Here is an 18,777-nt window from a genome sequence, read left to right as displayed (position 1 = left end):
AGATTATTTGGTAGTACATTGTGTCATTGGGTCCATTCAGATTACAGTGCTATAGATCGCTGTATGCGAGTCTCCCTCGGATCAGTTTTTTGATGAATCTGTAACTGCGCTGATGTGTGCGTGTCTGTATTTGTGTGTGTTTTCTCCTCCTCTCCACCCATCCTCTCAGGCCCTAGAGTAGGAGGCGGGTCACAGCGAGTCCCATTCTCCTAAAGTTTTTAATCTTTTATAGTGGCATTGTATGCGACTGAACCTCCTCTCCTCCCCTCCTTGACTCCCCGTAGAGCACTAGACCACCTGCACGTCGCTCTGGCCGGGCCCTGCAGCTCCAGGCTTTGGTAGCGCTGAGTTGATTAATACACTTCCTTACCCCCATTAAGGAGCCCTTAACTGCCTTTAGCACTCTTACTTTTTAGCACCCCTCGGGTTGCGAGCCCCCAGCCCTGCCTAATCTCCCCGCAATCTTACAGATCACAGCCTCAGCGGCCCATGTCTGCTGACGCCGAAGAAGAGGGGTGGACATGAGAACCAGGGGGGGCCGAAATAGTGGGGGTGGCATACAAAGTTTTTTTGGGAGTTCACTTTACTCTGAATTTGAGGCCTAATCCAGTTACCTATTTTCTGTCAGCCAAGCGGAGGAATAGCAAGAACAAAACCCACATTCAGAGCTTAAGAAGCTTCCAAAGATTTCATTCAGGCCTGAGCGGTCCCGGCTTAGGGCCCCAGCCCCAAGGGGAAAAGAGCAAGTGGACAAAAAGCCCAGTGCGCTCAGCCTTTCTCTAAAGCACCACTTATTTTTGTAAATGACTAGAATCCTTCTCCTAACACTTTTTTTTTTTTTTCACATTTCTTATTGTTGCTTTTTTTTTTGTAAAACGTTCTAGGCTCGAGAGAAAGGGAGAGCACTTCGTCAAACATTCAGACGCAGCAGCTTGTGGGAGGTGTTTTTCTTTTCATTTCTTGCTCTTTCCATCTCTCCGTTTATTCTTTACTTAAGTGCCTGCAGAACTTTAAGTGTCAAATCCTTGTGGAGATGGCATGAGTTTATTGAACGCTCGAGAACGCCATCGCTTTCATGCACCATGTACGCTATGACCTAACACGAGAAAAATAAAACATCCATTGACACCAGGCCTCTGCTTTACATTGTTTTGCAACACACAAGTTCTGCCTCTTGTCGCATTTACCGTGAAATGATTTCCATGGCAGTAACATTTAAGTGTTAAATCTGTTAGCTGGAAAATAATGCTGGAAAATAAAAGGATGGCCTTTATAGTTATGATTGAAATGTTCTGGGTTGACGTAATCCAGCGCAACACATTGGATCTTTGTTCATTAAACACGATCATAACTGTAAATCATTCACACTTCCATACATGCAACAGTTTTACATGCAGTTTACACAGAAATTTGTTCTGCTCGTGTTTCATGAATAAGGATCTCCATGAATTATAGTGTACGAATTTTCTTTTTACATGTTTTTTTTTCTTTTTCTCTTTTGATGAATTCTCATCAGCACAAGCACATGCCAGAAGTTACTAATTAGCATACTATACTGCCAAAATATTTCCACATATGAGCTTTTCAGACAGCCTAAGTATAATAATAAATAATAAACATGTGAGACTTATTGTAGGGTTATTTGTCAATTGTAATTTATTCCTGTGATGGCTGAATTTTCAGCATCATTACTTCAGTTTCAGTGTCACGTGATTCTTCAGAAATCATTCTAATATGATTTGCTGCTCAAGAAACATTTTTTTTATTATTATTATCAGTTTTTAAAAAAGTTGTGCTGCTTAATATTTTTGTGGAAACAGGGTTCTATGATGAAAAAATATTTATTTGAAATGTAATTTAATGCATCCTTGCTGAATAAAAGTAAAAGTCTCACTGACCCCAAACTTCTGAACAGTAGTGTATATAGAATTTTAGATGAATACATTCATGTTTTAAAGGCCACCAGGAGTTTTGTTTAAATAAGAAAATAGGCGGTATTTAACATTGTGTTTGTACACAGTTTTTGTGCACAAATATGTGCACGCATAGTTAGTGAGGGAGACCCACTGTGATTTGAACACTTTTTTTTTTTCTTTTTTTTTTTTTGTGACCAACTACAACTTTTAGTAGTATGCAAAGTAAATACCTCTCAACTTTCCACAGTAAATATTTTGAACAAACTATATGTTGTAATGCTTCACCAACATCTTGCATATGATTATGAATGAGAGCATATTGTGTTGTGTCTAAAAGGTGCTCCAAAATCATATAAAGGTGTCACCGATGGGGCATTGATGGGACATAAGCATCGGTTCAAGGGGTTACTGCTGGTGTTCCTACTTTGTGTACCTTTACTGCGTCCTTCGTCTCCACAGAAACGACATCCATTATTTATCCCTCGTCTTCTCTCTCCTGTTCCCCCGGGGACGAGAGGAATCCGTGTTTTGGAGATGTACTGTTTCCCAATGCCTGGCTCGTACATCCCTAACCTACATGTCTATTAGATATGGCCCCGCCGATTCGGAGATGTCAAGAGACTTGTATTCTGGCTCGGGTTGTATCAGCCTCAGTCAGTGTTCCCGTAGTTCACGGACACTTCTGGAGGTCCTCTGTGTGTATGTGAACTTTGGCCTTGAAGACCTTCCACATAACCCACATTGCCAAGACAAGCGTGGTGACCGGACGTGCCTTAATTAAACTTCTGAACTGGTGATATGAGCGTAGCAGAGGTCAGAATCACAGGTTACGAGGTTCTTTACGAGGTTCGTCTGCTGTATGCGTGAGTGTATTTATTTATTTTGAGCTCCACTGATTTATGAGCTGGGGCATCTGTTAGCACAAGAGTGTGTATATATATATATATATATATATATATATATATATATATATATATATATATATATATATATATATTCCTAATGTATTTGTTTTGGTTGCTTAATGCAAAGCGTTGTCATCACATATGGAGTATAAGTACATACATAGATAAAGCGTCCTAGTAAACTTAAGCATATACTTTGGATGGTAAATGTTTCAGTAAGGTTGTAAGAAGATGCCCAAGTTGTGACAGTTGTTTTTTATGTATTTGATTTTGCTCTCTTTCATAACTGAAATCATGCAATTTGTTTTAAACCATAATATGCTCATACAGTACTTGTAGTAACTATGTTTTATTTACTCAGCAAAGCCAATTCTTACTCACATTTGGCACTTGCAGGGAGTTAGTTTTGGAACCTGGTAACATGATTCATATAGACCTCTGTTTATCTTTTAAAATTACAGAGTGATTTTGGATATTATGAAACCTAGAAAAAAAGATTGTATATATGTATGTGTGTATATATCGTTTCTCTCTCTCTCTATATATATATATATGTATATACACACACACATATATATATATATAGAGAGAGAGAGAGAGAGAGAGAGAGAGAGAGAGAGAGAAACGAGAGAATGTGAATTGTGTATATGAGGCAGCTCTCTCTGTGTGCCTGTATGTGTGTGTTGTCCTCTTGTAATTTTTGCATATGAACTGCTTGTCAACCCTTGCCACTGTCTGAGATCTCCTCTCTCTGAAGCTGTGCATTGGAACCGCTCTCAGGGCGAATCCCGCTGTAGCTCCGCTCAGATGTCTGCTCCCAATCTTCCCGTTAGGTCAACCAAGAAACACATCCAATCTGCTGTCAGAAGCCAAACCAAGGGCCTTCACAGCAGGCCTTCACCACCAAACGACACACAAACCACTGTCTGTGCCTTCTTCCCCCTAACATCAATTAAAGCAAGGCAGTAATTTAATCTGACAATCACAGGCTTTGAGTGAGACAGGTTGAAATGTCACAGAGATGACCTTTCTGCCCAAATGCAGCCAAGAGCTGTCTTTTGCCTAGGCCTTTGTAGTTTGTTAATGAGATATTGATTTGAAACAATGCACTAGCAAATTTTGTCGAGATTAGCTCCATGCTAACAAGGTCATAGCGCCGTGACAGTACATTCTCCTGTTTATCAGCACCATACCTCCACCTCCTTTATTTAAGAGCCCTCTTAGGGGGTCTGTAAACCCCCCCCCAATGCCTTTTTAATTTCCTGTTTTCCCTAAGCATGTTGATATTCTGTCCACATCTTCCCCGTTGGCCTCGTTTGTCATCTTACTGGCTTTCGGCGGGCTTGCTAGTCGTTAATTACTTGTGATTTTCAAGTCATCTCCTTGGTTCATGTTCTCTCCCCCCTTTCCCCTCTGCTAGATATGAGGGCTCTCGCCACGGTCACACTCTTTTCTGAAGGAGCACCTTGTCTGGAACTGGCCAGGTGTGGACGGAAAATCTGCAGGAAGTGAGTGCCAGTACTCGTTTTGCCAGCCCAAGACGTCTAGTGTTCCATGCACGCTAGCGGCGCTATCAGGAAGTCCACGCGCCGCCATGAAACCCAGTCTCAGCCTTATCCGAGTATACAAACCCAGCACTCACACTGCCAACTTTCAAATCCCTCAGCATTATCGGCTTTCCCAGACTCCTATTTCTTACTATCAGTCCGCGGTCTCTGTAAACGCAAGCCATGTGGAGCTAGCGACAGGCTAACGGACGTTTGAGGCACTTAATGTGAATCTCGGCAAACACCTGGAAAGTAGGTCCACATTCTAATGGCTCCAGTAATAATACAAAACACGCAATTACCTCCTTGGATTGTTTAACGCTTAATCGTTTAACTAAATGAAAATAATCCCATGCCCTTCTGAAGAGGTACCGCTGGTCATTGAAGTGAACTGAGAGGACTATGTTTGCCCAGTGTTTCTAGAAACATTTAGCACGGTTAATTCTGACTGTTTGGATGGGCTTTTTAAAGGTAATCTGTGGACCTGCGAAAAGGCAGCTAAATATGAATTAGTTGCAATTTGTAGCTAGCAGTGGTGTAGTTGAGACCAGCCTATTTGAGTCAAGACCAAGACCAGGTGAGTCCAATGAAAACATGGTCTAAGACCAAATCTGAACAAGCTGTGTTTGCTTAGTTTGGAAATACTTGAAAGACTACCTTACATTCATTTGGAAATATTTGTATTTACATGTCTTAATTGCGGGATTAAAATGTGAATCGAGAATCAAAAAATTTCACCAGTGTTGGTATTGTGACAACTGCAATTTTGGTAATGTGGTATTTGGTATTACACTAGTGAGTCACACTTTAGATTAGGGTCCAATTCTCACAATTAACTAACTAATACTGCTTATTAATAGTGAGTAAGGTTATTAAGTTTAGGTATTGGGTAAGATTAAGGGAAGTAGAATATGATCATGCATGCTAATAAGCAACTAGTTAATAGTGAGAATTGGACCGTACACTAAAGTGTTACCCACATTTTTTGGCCCTGATTCTGACATTCTGGATTTTGGTGATACCGTTGATTTTTTAAAAATGGTTTTAAAGCCACGTGCAGAACTTTTTACTCATTGTAGCAAGTATTTTAACTGGATACTAAAGATGATATGAAAAGATTTACATTCTCGGTCAAAAGTTTGTGGTCAGTGCTTAAAAAAAAAAAAAACGTAATACTTTTATTCAGCAAGGGCACATTAAATTAATCAAAAGTAACAGTAAAGACTTTTACATTGTTTCAAAAGATTTCTATTTCATATAAATACTGTTCTTTTCTATTCATCAAATTTATATTCATCAAACATTCTATTCAATTTTCAGGATTTGTCACTTGTCTGTTGCCTGTCTACCAGATTCTCTGTAGCTGGCTAAGTGTGCTATTTGAGCGACGTAAACGCAAACTAATGATAAATTAAAAGAAATATCTGATCCTCCATAAAAGTCACTATTTACATTTTGTATCATCTGTTAACTCTTGTGTTACAAATGCATTTGTATTACATTGCAAAGAGCGGCCGTTATCAGCCCCACAGTGGAAAATTAAATCATATCCGTACCGGCTGGGCCGGATCGGCACGGAATGGAATGGTTAAGCAAAGAGAACAGTTCGGCCCAACGGTTGAAAAGCGGCTAACGAGTGGTCTATTATAACAGTAGATGTCCATTAAAGGTGCAGTAAGCGATTTCTGAGAAACACTTGATATTTGAAATCAACCCAAACAAACACACCCCTCCATTTATTGCTCCGCCCCCAAAATACACAAATACTCAATGCAAAAGTGGATGTTTCTTTATCATAGCTAAAGCGAAGCAAAATAATGCTTCGCAAAAAATAAAGTGAAGATGATGAACGAATTAACAAAAAAATTATATGCAGAACACAACAGTACATACTAGCAAGAGTTTGTTGTTATTCGCCAGCAGCACAGCAGCTCCAGACAAGCAATTATTTGTTATGATCTGTTTCTAAAATTACAACTACAGCATATCTTGGTTCTGTAAAACTTAGCAAAGCTAATGTTACTCACATATGGAACAGAAACAACGCAACCTCTGTGTCCGTTTCAGGCCTTCCCGCTTAGGTTTCTCCAGCGCTTGAAAGCTTTTCTAATATTAACGTGGGTCCTAAAGCTCTTCCCTGATCATAACCCTTTTTTTCCCCACGGATATTTCTCTGACCTTTTCTCTTTTGTAATGTCTCTCAGCCATCTCTCTTTCTACAGTCTTTCTTCAAATCTCCATCCTGCTCCACTCTCTCTCCTCCCCCATCATGAGTGCATACGCCCCCTACTGCTGATTGGCTACAAGTGTGTTTTGGTGCTCAGTCCAATCCACTTTCAACCGCGTTTCTCAGAAATCGCTTACTGAACATTTAAGGACCAGAGTCCACCTCCAGAGCCGCTTCAAATGCGGAGTCTGTTTGTTGTGCTGAGGTAAAACCGTTTGAATAAACTGTAGTCCATATGAATAGATACACAGTATTTTTTTTTTTAATTATACAAAAAGGCTCATCATGTTTTAGTGGATCAACATTATTCAGTTGGATTTTGACTGTGCATATAAAATCATTTTTTTTGTAAGCAATTTAAAGTAAAATGTGAGATATACAAAAACATTTAAATAATATATATATAATATATATTTTTATATATATAAATGAAATAAAAACAAATGGCTTGCTTGAATAACATATTCATTTAAAAGTGTCAAAAAGTATCCAAAAATTGTGGCGGACATTACTTCTCTGTGTGAAAAGTGAAATAGTAATATAAATGTTTATTATTAATTATAATTACCTTGTTAATTCGTCACAATGGAAGTAGGAGGTCCAAATGAGCTCAATGCATTGTGGAAGCAAATACGTTTTGGCACTGTAGTAAGTCTTCTGGATATTGTTTGCATATGGAAAATTGCATACAATGCACAGTATACGTAGTATTTAATAAAAGTACAGTAGCATTGTATTATGCTGTTCCAAACAGCCAGTGAAAACACTGAATGTTTATGTGGATCTACTTCCATGTTCATTTTCTCAGTCTTGAACTGTGATGCCTCTGCATAATAGAAAGAGAGATTTTCTGCTTTAAATAGGCATAAAACGGTTTATGTATTTGTCTTGAAACTAACACGAAGGCGGCTGTTGGAAACAATGTGTTAAAATAGTTTAACAGCTTAAAAAGTCGTGCAGTGTAACAGTGTGTCCTACAGTGTGACTTTTTTTTTATTTTTTTTTTTTATGACATATTTATTATACTGATTGAGATACTACTTGAAATTTGTTCTTAATTTGTTTTTATTCATTTGTCATACAATAGGACTGCATAATTGAAAGGGTTAGTTAACCCAAAAATTAAAATTAGGTCAATAATTACTCACCCTCATGTCGTTCCAAACCTGTAAGACTTCCGTTCATCTTAGGAAAACAAATGAAGATCTTTTGGTTGAAATCTTAGAGCTTTCTGTCCCTCCATATACAGCTACACAACTATCACTTTGACGCTTCAAAAAGTTCAGAGATTGTAAAACTAATCCATTGAGAGGTGTAGTCCTAATTAATGACACAATTTAAATTTTTGGGTGAACTTTTGGGTGATCGTTGATTGAAAAAGCTAAATAGATTAATTAGAGAAATGAGAATGCAGGGGTAACCAATTACATTACGATCAATTAATCAATAAATTAATAAAACAATTATTTCCTATATACACTGTAAAGCTTTAATGTAATTTTAATATATTATATTTTTAAAGTCCCCGTGTAGTCAATAATTTTATCCCTTAAAACCCATCTTTGATCACTAAAATTACACATTTAAACATTTGTTCCTTGAAAAAACACACAAAAAAAAAACGTTGCCTTAAAATAGCTTGAATGTAACTCTATACCATTGCCTCATTTAGTATACGCTGTTCTATGAATATGGAAATTCTCCCCGCCTCCACTCACTCACACCAGCTCAGAGATTCACCTGTTGACGATCACTCGTTGACGTGATTGGTTACAAGGTAGTTTGTGACGTCAGAAACACCAGCGATTTCAAACTGTGATTTTGAGACTGTCTTTGGTTCACTGCAATTTTAAGGAGAAAATACTCAGCAATCGTGCTGACTTATGAATTTGCACATGGTTTGTCTTAAAGCATATTAAAAACACCACATAAACATATAAACAACATTAAAAGCTTGATTTTCACCACAGGGGGACTTTAAATCATAAGGTAATATGAACAGTAATTTATAAGTAAGGCATTCATAAGTTGGCTTTCAGTTTGTCCACCCAAAGGGAGACGAGAACTTGTCGATATTTTTGCAATTGCCTTTGTTGACGTTAGCAATGCAGAAAGTACACACTTATTTTTAATAAAGAAAAGTTAATGTCCATGCATACACAATAACACTGAGACATGAGCAACTGGTCTGCTCACTCTGGGAGTCTTCTAGGTCTTGCACATGCATGGACGAGATGAAGGCTGACAGCGAGAGAGAAAGAGAGAGAGAGGGTGAACCTGTCACTAGGAACTGGTCTCTATGGGCATATTGTTTCGCAGGAGCTAATTAACCCTAGGAAATAATTACACAAATATGCAAATGCTGTTTAGATAAGTGTGGGCTCTATCAGAGGAGGTAGTCAATCATAGGGGAAGGGTTGGAGGGAGGCGGTGGTCTGTGAGTGTGTTTGCGTATGTGTGTGGTCCAGGTGTCAGACTCTGTGCTGGGTTGATAAGGGAAGGGGACGTTACCTGGTTTTATGTGGCATCACCCTTGTGCAACAGTGGAGATTTCATTTATTGAAACACACTCACACACACTTATGCACGGACAGAACAACCTAACGGTCAGTCTTCTGTTTGCTTCACCATAACATAACCTTCCAAGATGCACATTAATCTATAATGACAACTTGAAATTGCAGTTGTAATTTATAGATTCGGTACTGATCAATGTCAGATTGTGAAAAGAGATATTATTAAGAGTATGAGTAGTGTATGAGTATGAGTAGTTTGCTATCATAACTATCATACTACTATTTACGCCGTGATATTTTTAAAATTTTGATAAAAAAAATAATAATTCTATAAAAACTCACTCACCTGCCAGAAAAAAAAGCTAAAAGCATCCAGGCATTTGGTCAGAATGATATATATCATTACATACCCCCCCCCACTACATCTTTAAAAATAAATGTTGTGAATAGTGCTGGGGCATCCAAAATACAAGTTTGTGTTTACATAATATATGTGTGTGTACTGTGTATAATTATGTTTTATATAAATACACACACATGCATGTATATATGTAAGAAAAATGTGTTATTTACAAATAAAATATTTTATATTTATATATAATATAGATTATATACAGTATAAATATATATATATACATGCAAATATTTCTTAAATATATACATGCATATGTGTGTGTATTTATATATACAAAATAATTATACACAGCACACACACATATATTATGTAATCACAAACTTTTATTTTGGATGCGATTAATCGTTGCCCAGCACTAGCTGTGAACATTGCAATTAAAATAAAACAGCTTTGTAATTTCTTAATACTATTTTACCTTTTTTTATTTAGTCAGCATAGAGACTTTACCATAGAGCATAGACACGGGCAAGCAGAACTTGCTTTCCAGAATGTAAAAAATAAAAACACTCTAGCTTGTTGCTTTCCCCTGCCCGCACGGCCTTGGTTACATCAGCAGAATAAAAAAAGAGGTTGTTTGAGAGGTAGAAAAAGTTCTTACATTTTGATGAATGCTTGCAAACATTATTTTTTTCTTTAGAATATCATGAACTGATTAATTGTGTACAATAAGGACCAGGGTCGTTTATTAAGTGAGGGTATAAAAACGAATTACTGGCCACTACACTTCTTTGTGCCCGTGTGTCCATGCTTGCTCGTGTGCGTGCAGAGAGCTTTATGAATATGAAATGCGCTGCACTGCGATGATGACTCAGCTTTGGTTCTTCAAAAAAGCTTTGATGTCTAAGAGTGTGAGAGAAAATCATCCCCGTTTTCACCGCCCTGCACCCACCGCCCAGCCGTCCAAGGAGATCTGGGCTCAGCGCTTTCCGCCAGTTGCATCACGCCGCAACCCCCCCCCACACACACACACTCCCACCAGCCTGTTTATTTACTTTCATATTTGTGTCCCCTCGCCAACACAAGCCATCTCAGTGACAGGAAATCTCTTCCCTCCTGCCAGCTCCTTCAGCTCTAATTCACTTATTATTGTGCTTTTCAAAAAGCTAATCAATGTGGGAGAGCTGATGCAAGATCATGAGAAAAAGGCTAAACGCGGGGCAAGGCTGCAAAGTTTCAGAAGCGGATTACGACAAGGCCGGGCTCTTTATATCACGCAGCTGTGTGGCTGCCGATGCCACATTTGTCGTTTTATGTCACCAACACCCACGTTCACTCACTTGTTGCTAGCAATTTTTCTCTAATTTAGTTGTTATTCTGCATTTAAACGATTGCCGCATTTGCAAACAAACACATCGATGTTGCATGCTCCAGTGAATGAATGCCCTTTTTCTTCTCTCTCTCTCTCTCGTCTCGCATTCGTAGAGCGTTATAACCCCAGGCCAGTGTTAATTACGAGTGTTGTGTTTGTGCCCTGCTTGTGTGACCTTCCCATGTAGGCCGATTATGTGTTTATCGCTCGTATAGAGGCCGTATTGATCAGTCAGTGGGGTACAAATTAAGATATAAACTTGACGTCACGCAATCTATTGAGTTTTGCATCGGAGGCATTTGCAGTATGCAAGACTCATTGATTAAGATAAATTTAACAGTGAATGTGGCTGTATGCGAGTTTACTGGGTGCACGTCTTCAGGCAGTCTCTAACTTAAAGAGGTCAAAGCTTTTTTATTTTGTTTTATACAGATAAAATACACTTTAATAAAATATATCCTATAATCGATTTACTATCTCATTTTATAGTTAATTAAATGGGGTGTCCACATAGTTTTTGTCATATAATTAATCTGTCCTCATGTTTTTGTAAATAGGTGTCATGAACATGTGGGTGGTCATGTGTTAAAGTATCTGTCTGATGTCTGTAGGCTGCGAAAAAGTTTCATTTAATCCAATGAGTTTTTTTGGACTGGAGAAGTTTCAATTTTGAAAGTTACTGTATGTTTTCTGAGCTCGTATTTTGAATTATCAAGGAAAATTGTATTTCTCATTAAATGAAGCCTTTAACTCAAATCATTCTCACTCTGACTTTGCAGGAAAACAGCTCTCCGGAGGAACACACACTTTATGTGTGGGACCACTTCATCTCTAAATCTCTCGCGAAAAACGTCTTCATCGTGGCACACAGCTATGGCGGCTTGTCATACGTGAATTTGGTAAGTAATTGTTGGCGGTTATTATTATGAAATCCCTTCCCCTCCACCACCTCAACACGCACAGTTGTCTCCACCAGTGGGAAAAGCAGCAGAAAAAAAAGAGCAAAATGATTAAAAATAAATAACGCTTAGTTTCTTTGAGAAAGTGCTGCTTTTGTAAACAATCCAGTTCATCCTTGTCCTAAGGCACTATTCACTTCCTTGAGTGGGAGGGAGGGACGAAGGAAGAATGAGAAACTGCAAAACTACAGCTCTGTTAAAGCATGTAGACATGTAGGCATAACATCAGACCCTGAGAGGAAAGAAAGAAATATCTTGATAGAAGGGCAGAGTACATGTTAAAGTCAGAAAGACAGAAGATACACATTTGAATCTTACTTAGTCTCTAGTTGGACTTGATAATACAGCCTCTCTGTTTTATGTGAATGGTAAAAGGGTTAATGCACCCTTTAACCATCGTTTTTTCTTTTTTTCTTTCTTTCTTTCTTTCTTTCTTTCTTTCTTTCTTTCTTTCTTTCTTTCTTTTTATATTAATTTGTGCAATTATTAGGCAACTCGATTGCATTTTTCCCATTAACCTTAAAGTGTAATGGTAAAAAAACAACAAAAACACATATACTAATTAATTGTAATCTAATAATATTTGGGACATTTAAAAAAATGTGATGGCCTATATAGGCATCCTTATTTTTAGGGCCTTTCATAAGCCTCCCATCCATTGAATTTGTCATTTTCTTTACCGTAGCCTGTTCAACGATGGTTATAGTTTCCCCTCACTGTAAATCTTAGAGTATCTCTTCATCAGGTTAGAACATTGTCCTACATTAGCATTCATTTTCATACATTGCATTCTCTTAAATGGTTCCAGTGTTTAAAGAACGTGTCTTTAAGAAACTGGTAGTAGTTGGGAGTTGATTTTCAGTCCATCTGTCATTTAAAAGGGTCCAAGGACGTATTTCTGGAGACTCCAGATACGTTTTATAGTATGTATGGAAATTTGTGCCACTAGATTCAGTTACACTTTATTATAAGGTGTCCCTTTTACTGTGTATTAATTATACATTTAAGTACTGAGGGTTATTTTTTAACTACATATACTAACTACATAATTAGCGTTGGGGTTTGGTTTAGGGTTAGTTACTTGTAATTATGCATAAATTTACTATTATTACTGTAGTAATGCTACATGTAACAGGTGTACTGTTAAATAAAGTGTTACCCTGAGTTCTTAAGGGTTCTTGGTGGCTTCACATTTAACCCTTTTGCATTAAATTTGCACTTTTTCTTCTCAACAAATATTTCATCCTGCCGAATATTCTGAAATGCGCTGCCAGGTTTGAAGTCACTGATGGTGAAAGCCATTGGTCGTTCCACATGGTCGATCTAAACTCAGCAATAACTATTTTTGAGATTTCTAGAGAATAATGTTTTGGTCTGTTTCTCGCACATTATATGATTTTAGAAGACTTGGAATATAGTCTTATTATTAGCTACTTTTACAGTGTTCCTGTACATTGTCCTTGCTTTCATTATTTTCATAATTGCAGAGATTATTCAGATTTTCCTCTTTTGTATTCTCATGGAAAAAAAGTCAGTCATACATGTTTCGAAAGACACAAGGGGAAATAAATGATGACCAAATTTTCAATTTTGATGAACTAACCTTTTACCTTAACATTGTGAAGTTTTCAGCTATGTACCCTGTGTTACATCACCTCTGGGGTCAAGGGTCAGGTATCTTGTCACAATTTCTACTAGTCTAGGTGTGCGCATTGTAAGGACAGAGCACTCTGTCTAACCTTTGACCTAACATAAACTCACACTTTCTTGCTTTCTTCCACACACACACTCCTACAGTACACCTTCATGAAAGCACTTTTCATGAAACCGTCCCACTTTTCTTAGAGAGAGAGAGAGAAGGGAGGATGGAGCGGATGGCCGCGACTTAGCATTCCTCTGATAATTCCAGGAATATGTGTTTTTATCTGAGGCAGGAGACTCTGTGTTTTGTAATTTGAATATAACTGTTAAATATTTATGTGGCGTTGTGGCCGTGACAGCCCCTCGCTGGTGGAGGCATGGCGGTCTTCCTCCAGAGATCTGTTTAGTCGTCTTTCTCTGATGCATCCCTGTTTTTCCCCTCCCTCGCTTTCAAACCCACACACCAGCAGAATGCTCACTTAAACACACTATTTCTTATACAAACCATGCTCATGCCTTTCATTGGTTCAGTAGTTTCTGGTATGAAGTGGCAGGTAAATTCTGATAAACTATCTGAGAATAACTTTGCCATCAAACACAGATCATCTGTATAGATATTATGAATGATCATGCATAACATCCCAAGTTAAAGTTGATTAATCATTTTAGCTGCTTGACATACTTATTTTTTTTATAGTTTGGTAGATGCACCTATAACTCCATATCTTAACCAGACATAATGCGATAAGATAACAGCTTCAAACAATCTGACTGTCCACACCAAATGCGACACGACTACGAGACAATTTTTTAATTCTTAATTTATTTTTCATTTTTAGTTTGCTTTAGTTCTTTTAATTTATTTTCAAGATTCGAGGTGAATTATCTATTGTCGCTTTCAGTATGGCTATAAATGTCATGCAAAATTATATTCAAACTCACAATAATTTATTGTATTTTTTTTTTTTTTTTTTTTTTTTACTTAAATAACTATGTTGCAGAAATAGAATCTCCTGACACTCGTTGTGTATCGCTGTTGTGGCTGGTTTGGATAAAACGCCATCGTGTCACTTCTGGTTAGGACACGGTGTAACTCCTCAAGTGAAACTTGAATCAAATGTTCAGTATTTATCTCTTTATTATTATTTACTTATTTTCATTTTAATGTACTGACTAGTACTCTAAAAAATCATCTGTACACCCCTTCTTTGGCAGTAACCCTATTTAATGAGAGGGCCGTGCATGTGACTTGTAAATAGGTCTTAAGTAATGGCTCAAGGTGAAGAAATTAAAGGCCAAGATTTTAGCTTGTCATAATAGATTGCTTGAAAACAGGCCATCTGTGGCTTAATTAATGCTCCCTTTAACTCTTAACAAACACGTTTCTGATCAGGCACATCAAACACAGTCCGATTAATGTCTTCAGCATGTTGGCTCTCTCTCCCTCTTTCTTTTCATTGAAATTCGATTTCTTTTCGAAGGCAGTATGTAGTAATTACAGATACATCAAAGTGTGCTTTTAAGTAAGAGTGCAGTGTTGGATAGCTTTATGTCAGGACTCACATCTATGTGTTTCTGTTTCAGCAGTCTGTTTCTTGTCATATCTGTGCCATACATTCTGAGTTTCTATGTCTTTCCCTCTTCTTGCTCTGAATTCATGTTGCCTTATAGTATGCACTGGATGTGATTGAACTTCTCGACCATTAATGAAGTATTTGCTGTAAGTTTGAAGGTATGTAGTATGAATACATTACCGGATTTACATATACTACCTCCATCATGTTGACATTGACCTGTGGCTGGTGTTCATTGATCTATGATAATAATCTATGAATGGTAAACGCAAAGAATTGAACCCAAATGACTTTGGTTCTGATTCCTCTTAAAGATTCTGGTTACTTAACAGTTTCATTATCAAAACTATGTGTTACACAACATTATTATACAAACTAAATTCATAATGTCCATCTTTAACCACGTCGTCATAAACAAACAGCAACTCCACTGATTTAAGTCTCACATGCTATAACCCAAACATTCTTGATTCACTAAAAAGGACCAACTCATTAAAGTCATTCATTCAGATATCAAACTGTGTGTGTTTGATTCACTAAAAGAACAGACTCATCAGAGTCATTTGTTCGGGAATCGGACTACATTAGTTGCGCAGAAAGCGTTTGATTAACTTAAAAGATCTGAATCCTTTGAATCATTTGTTCTGGAATCGAACTACACTCCTTATAAAGGATGTGTTTGAGCCACTAAAAATATCAGACTCTTAAGAGTCATTCGTTCGGGAATCGGACTACACTGATTGGGCTATCAATTTCACATTTTATATTTTGTCGCAGTGTTTTGGCACATTGAAAAAATATATGCACTTGCTTAAATGACAGCAAAAAGTAATTTAGTGTGTTGTTCCGTCCACATCAACAAGAACCATTAACTGTTCTACAAATTTTTTTTTTTACTCCTTACAGTTCTTTTTGCCCATGGACTAGCAAAATGTACACTTCAGAGTCTCAGGACATTTCTGTTTAAAGTCACCATTGTAAATGATTTATCTGTGCACATCATTATTTAAAAAAAAAATTAAAATCTGTCCCCTATTCTTTAATCAAAACAACTTCCCTTCCCACTTGCAACGACATCTCATATCTTCTCTGATGGCGTTACTTTCACAAGGGTGGGACAACTCACTTGAGATCACAGCAAGTGCAAACAACAATGATCCAATCAATTCCCGATGGACAAAATCAAGTCCAGCTCTACATTTTTTTTTTCTCTTTCGAGAAGCTGTTTCATTCAGATACAGTGAGGAAAATAAGTATTTGAACACCCTGCTATTTTGCAAGTTCTCCCACTTAGAAATCATGGAGGGGTCTGAAATTGTCATCGTAGGTGCATGTCCACTGTGAGAGACACAATCTAAAAAAAAAAATCCAGAAATCACAATGTATGATTTTTTTAAACTATTTATTTGTATGATACAGCTGCAAATAAGTATTTGAACACCTGAGAAAATCAATGTTAATATTTGGTACAGTAGCCTTTGTTTGCAATTACAGAGGTCAAACGTTTCCTGTAGTTTTTCACCAGGTTTGCACACACTGCAGGAGGGATTTTGGCCCACTCCACAGATCTTCTCTAGATCAGTCAGGTTTCTGGGCTGTCGCTGAGAAACACAGAGTTTGAGCTCCCTCCAAAGATTCTCTATTGGGTTTAGGTATGGAGACTGACTAGGCCACACCAGAACCTTGATATGCTTCTTACAGAGCCACTCCTTGGTTATCCTGGCTGTGTGCTTCGGGTCATTGTCATGTTGGAAGACCCAGCCTCGACCCATCTTCAATGCTCTAACTGAGGGAAGGAGGTTGTTCCCCAAAATCTCGCAATACATGGCCCCGGTCATCCTCTCCTTAATACAGTGCAGTCGCCCTGTCCCATGTGCAGAAAAACACCCCCAAAGCATGATGCTACCACCCCCATGCTTCACAGTAGGGATGGTGTTCTTGGGATGGTACTCATCATTCTTCTTCCTCCAAACACGTTTAGTGGAATTATGACCAAAAAGTTCTTTTTTGGTCTCATCTGACCACATGACTTTCTCCCATGACTCCTCTGGATCATCCAAATGGTCATTGGCAAACTTAAGACGGGCCTTGACATGTGCTGGTTTAAGCAGGGGAACCTTCCGTGCCATGCATGATTTCAAACCATGACGTCTTAGGCTACGTTCACACTGCAGGCTGAAACGACCCAATTCCAATTTTTTTGCCCCTATGCGACCTGTATCTGATCTTTTCATGACAGTCTGAACGACACAGATCCGATCTTTTCAAATGCAACCCAGGCCACTTGGGTATGTGGTCCCAAATCCGATACATATCCGATCTTTTCAAATGCGACTTCAGTCTGAACGGCCAGGTCGCATGTATCCGACCCGCACGTCATTGATACGTGAAAAACGTCATAATTCTGCGTTGAAGTAGTCGTCGGTTTGAAAACGGACTGCATATTCGTCGAGCTGAGGTAAATCTGCCGAACGGGTCGACCTCGACGAGCCCGTTAATTAAAAAAATAAATAAAAGCCCACGGCCACCATCATTATATATGACTAACGTTATGTTAACTTATTTGTGCTGATATTAGATAGGTCAGCGGCTGCTGTCTGGCTCTTGTGTAACGGTCGCTGCGCGCGCTCGTGTGTGTGTGTGTGTGTGTGAGAATCACAGTTAGTTGAAGTTTAGCTACTTCCGCAAACAACAAGTGACGTCGTTGACCGTTGAGTACTCTTCTGCGCATGCGGGTCATTTCTGGGTCATTTCACGTTCACACAGGAGATCACAAAAGGTCGCATTTAATTGGAAATGTGAACGGCCTTGCAAAAAAATCGAATTTTTTCAAAAAATCGGAATTGAGCATTAAGCCCTGCAGTGTGAACGCAGCCTTAGTGTATTACCAACAGTAACCTTGGAAACGGTGGTCCCAGCTCTTTTCAGGTCATTGACCAGCTCCTCCCGTGTAGTTCTGGGCTGATTTCTCACCTTTCTTAGGATCATTGATACCCCACGAGGTGAGATCTTGCATGGAGCCCTAGTCCGAGGGAGATTGACAGTCATGTTTAGCTTCTTCCATTTTCTAATGATTGCTCCAACAGTGGACCTTTTTTCACCAAGCTGCTTGGCAATTTCCCCGTAGCCCTTTCCAGCCTTGTGGAGGTGTACAATTTTGTCTCTAGTGTCTTTGGACAGCTCTTTGGTCTTGGCCATGTTAGTAGTTGGATTCTTACTGATTGTATGGGGTGGACAGGTGTCTTTATGCAGCTAACGACCTCAAACAGGTGCATCTAATTTAGGATAATAAATGGAGTGGAGGTGGACATTTTAAAGGCAGACTAACAGGTCTTTGAGGGTCAGAATTCTAGCTGATAGACAGGTGTTCAAATACTTATTTGCAGCTGTATCATACAAATAAATAGTTAAAAAATCATATATTGTGATTTCTGGATTTTTTTTTTTTTTAGATTATGTCTCTCACAGTGGACATGCACCTACGATGACAATTTCAGACCCCTCCATAATTTCCAAGTGGGAGAACTTGCAAAATAGCAGGGTGTTCAAATACTTATTTTCCTCACTGTATGTGTCACAAATATGATCCCAACTTCCGTTTCATGCCTACCTCTATTTTGTTCAATAAACAGCTGTGGTACCGTGTTGGCTCGCCAACAATGTTTAGTGTGAAATCGGAGTCCTGGATCAAAATCAGTTGTAAACCATTCATCTCACCTGATCATACCTGTCCCATTTTCTCTTCTTTCTCCATGTGATCTTGTTTGA

General features: G+C 38.3%; 1 protein-coding gene across 2 annotated transcripts in view; it reads left to right on the top strand.

Moving 5' to 3' along the window:
- Nucleotides 1–18,777, top strand: part of arb2a (ARB2 cotranscriptional regulator A) — a 186,533-nt gene that overhangs the window by 81,486 nt on the left and 86,270 nt on the right. For both annotated transcript variants that reach the window (XM_084114778.1, XM_084114777.1), the window contains exon 8: nucleotides 11,615–11,734. In XM_084114778.1, coding sequence (XP_083970904.1) covers nucleotides 11,615–11,734 — 120 coding nt within the window. The remainder of the gene's footprint in view (nucleotides 1–11,614; nucleotides 11,735–18,777) is intronic.

This window comes from Abramis brama (assembly GCF_963993115.1).
Source record: "Abramis brama genome assembly, chromosome: 5".
Classification (NCBI taxonomy): Eukaryota; Metazoa; Chordata; class Actinopteri; order Cypriniformes; family Leuciscidae; genus Abramis; species Abramis brama.
Note: the sequence above shows the minus strand (reverse complement) of the source record. Positions and strands in the feature narration are given on the sequence as shown.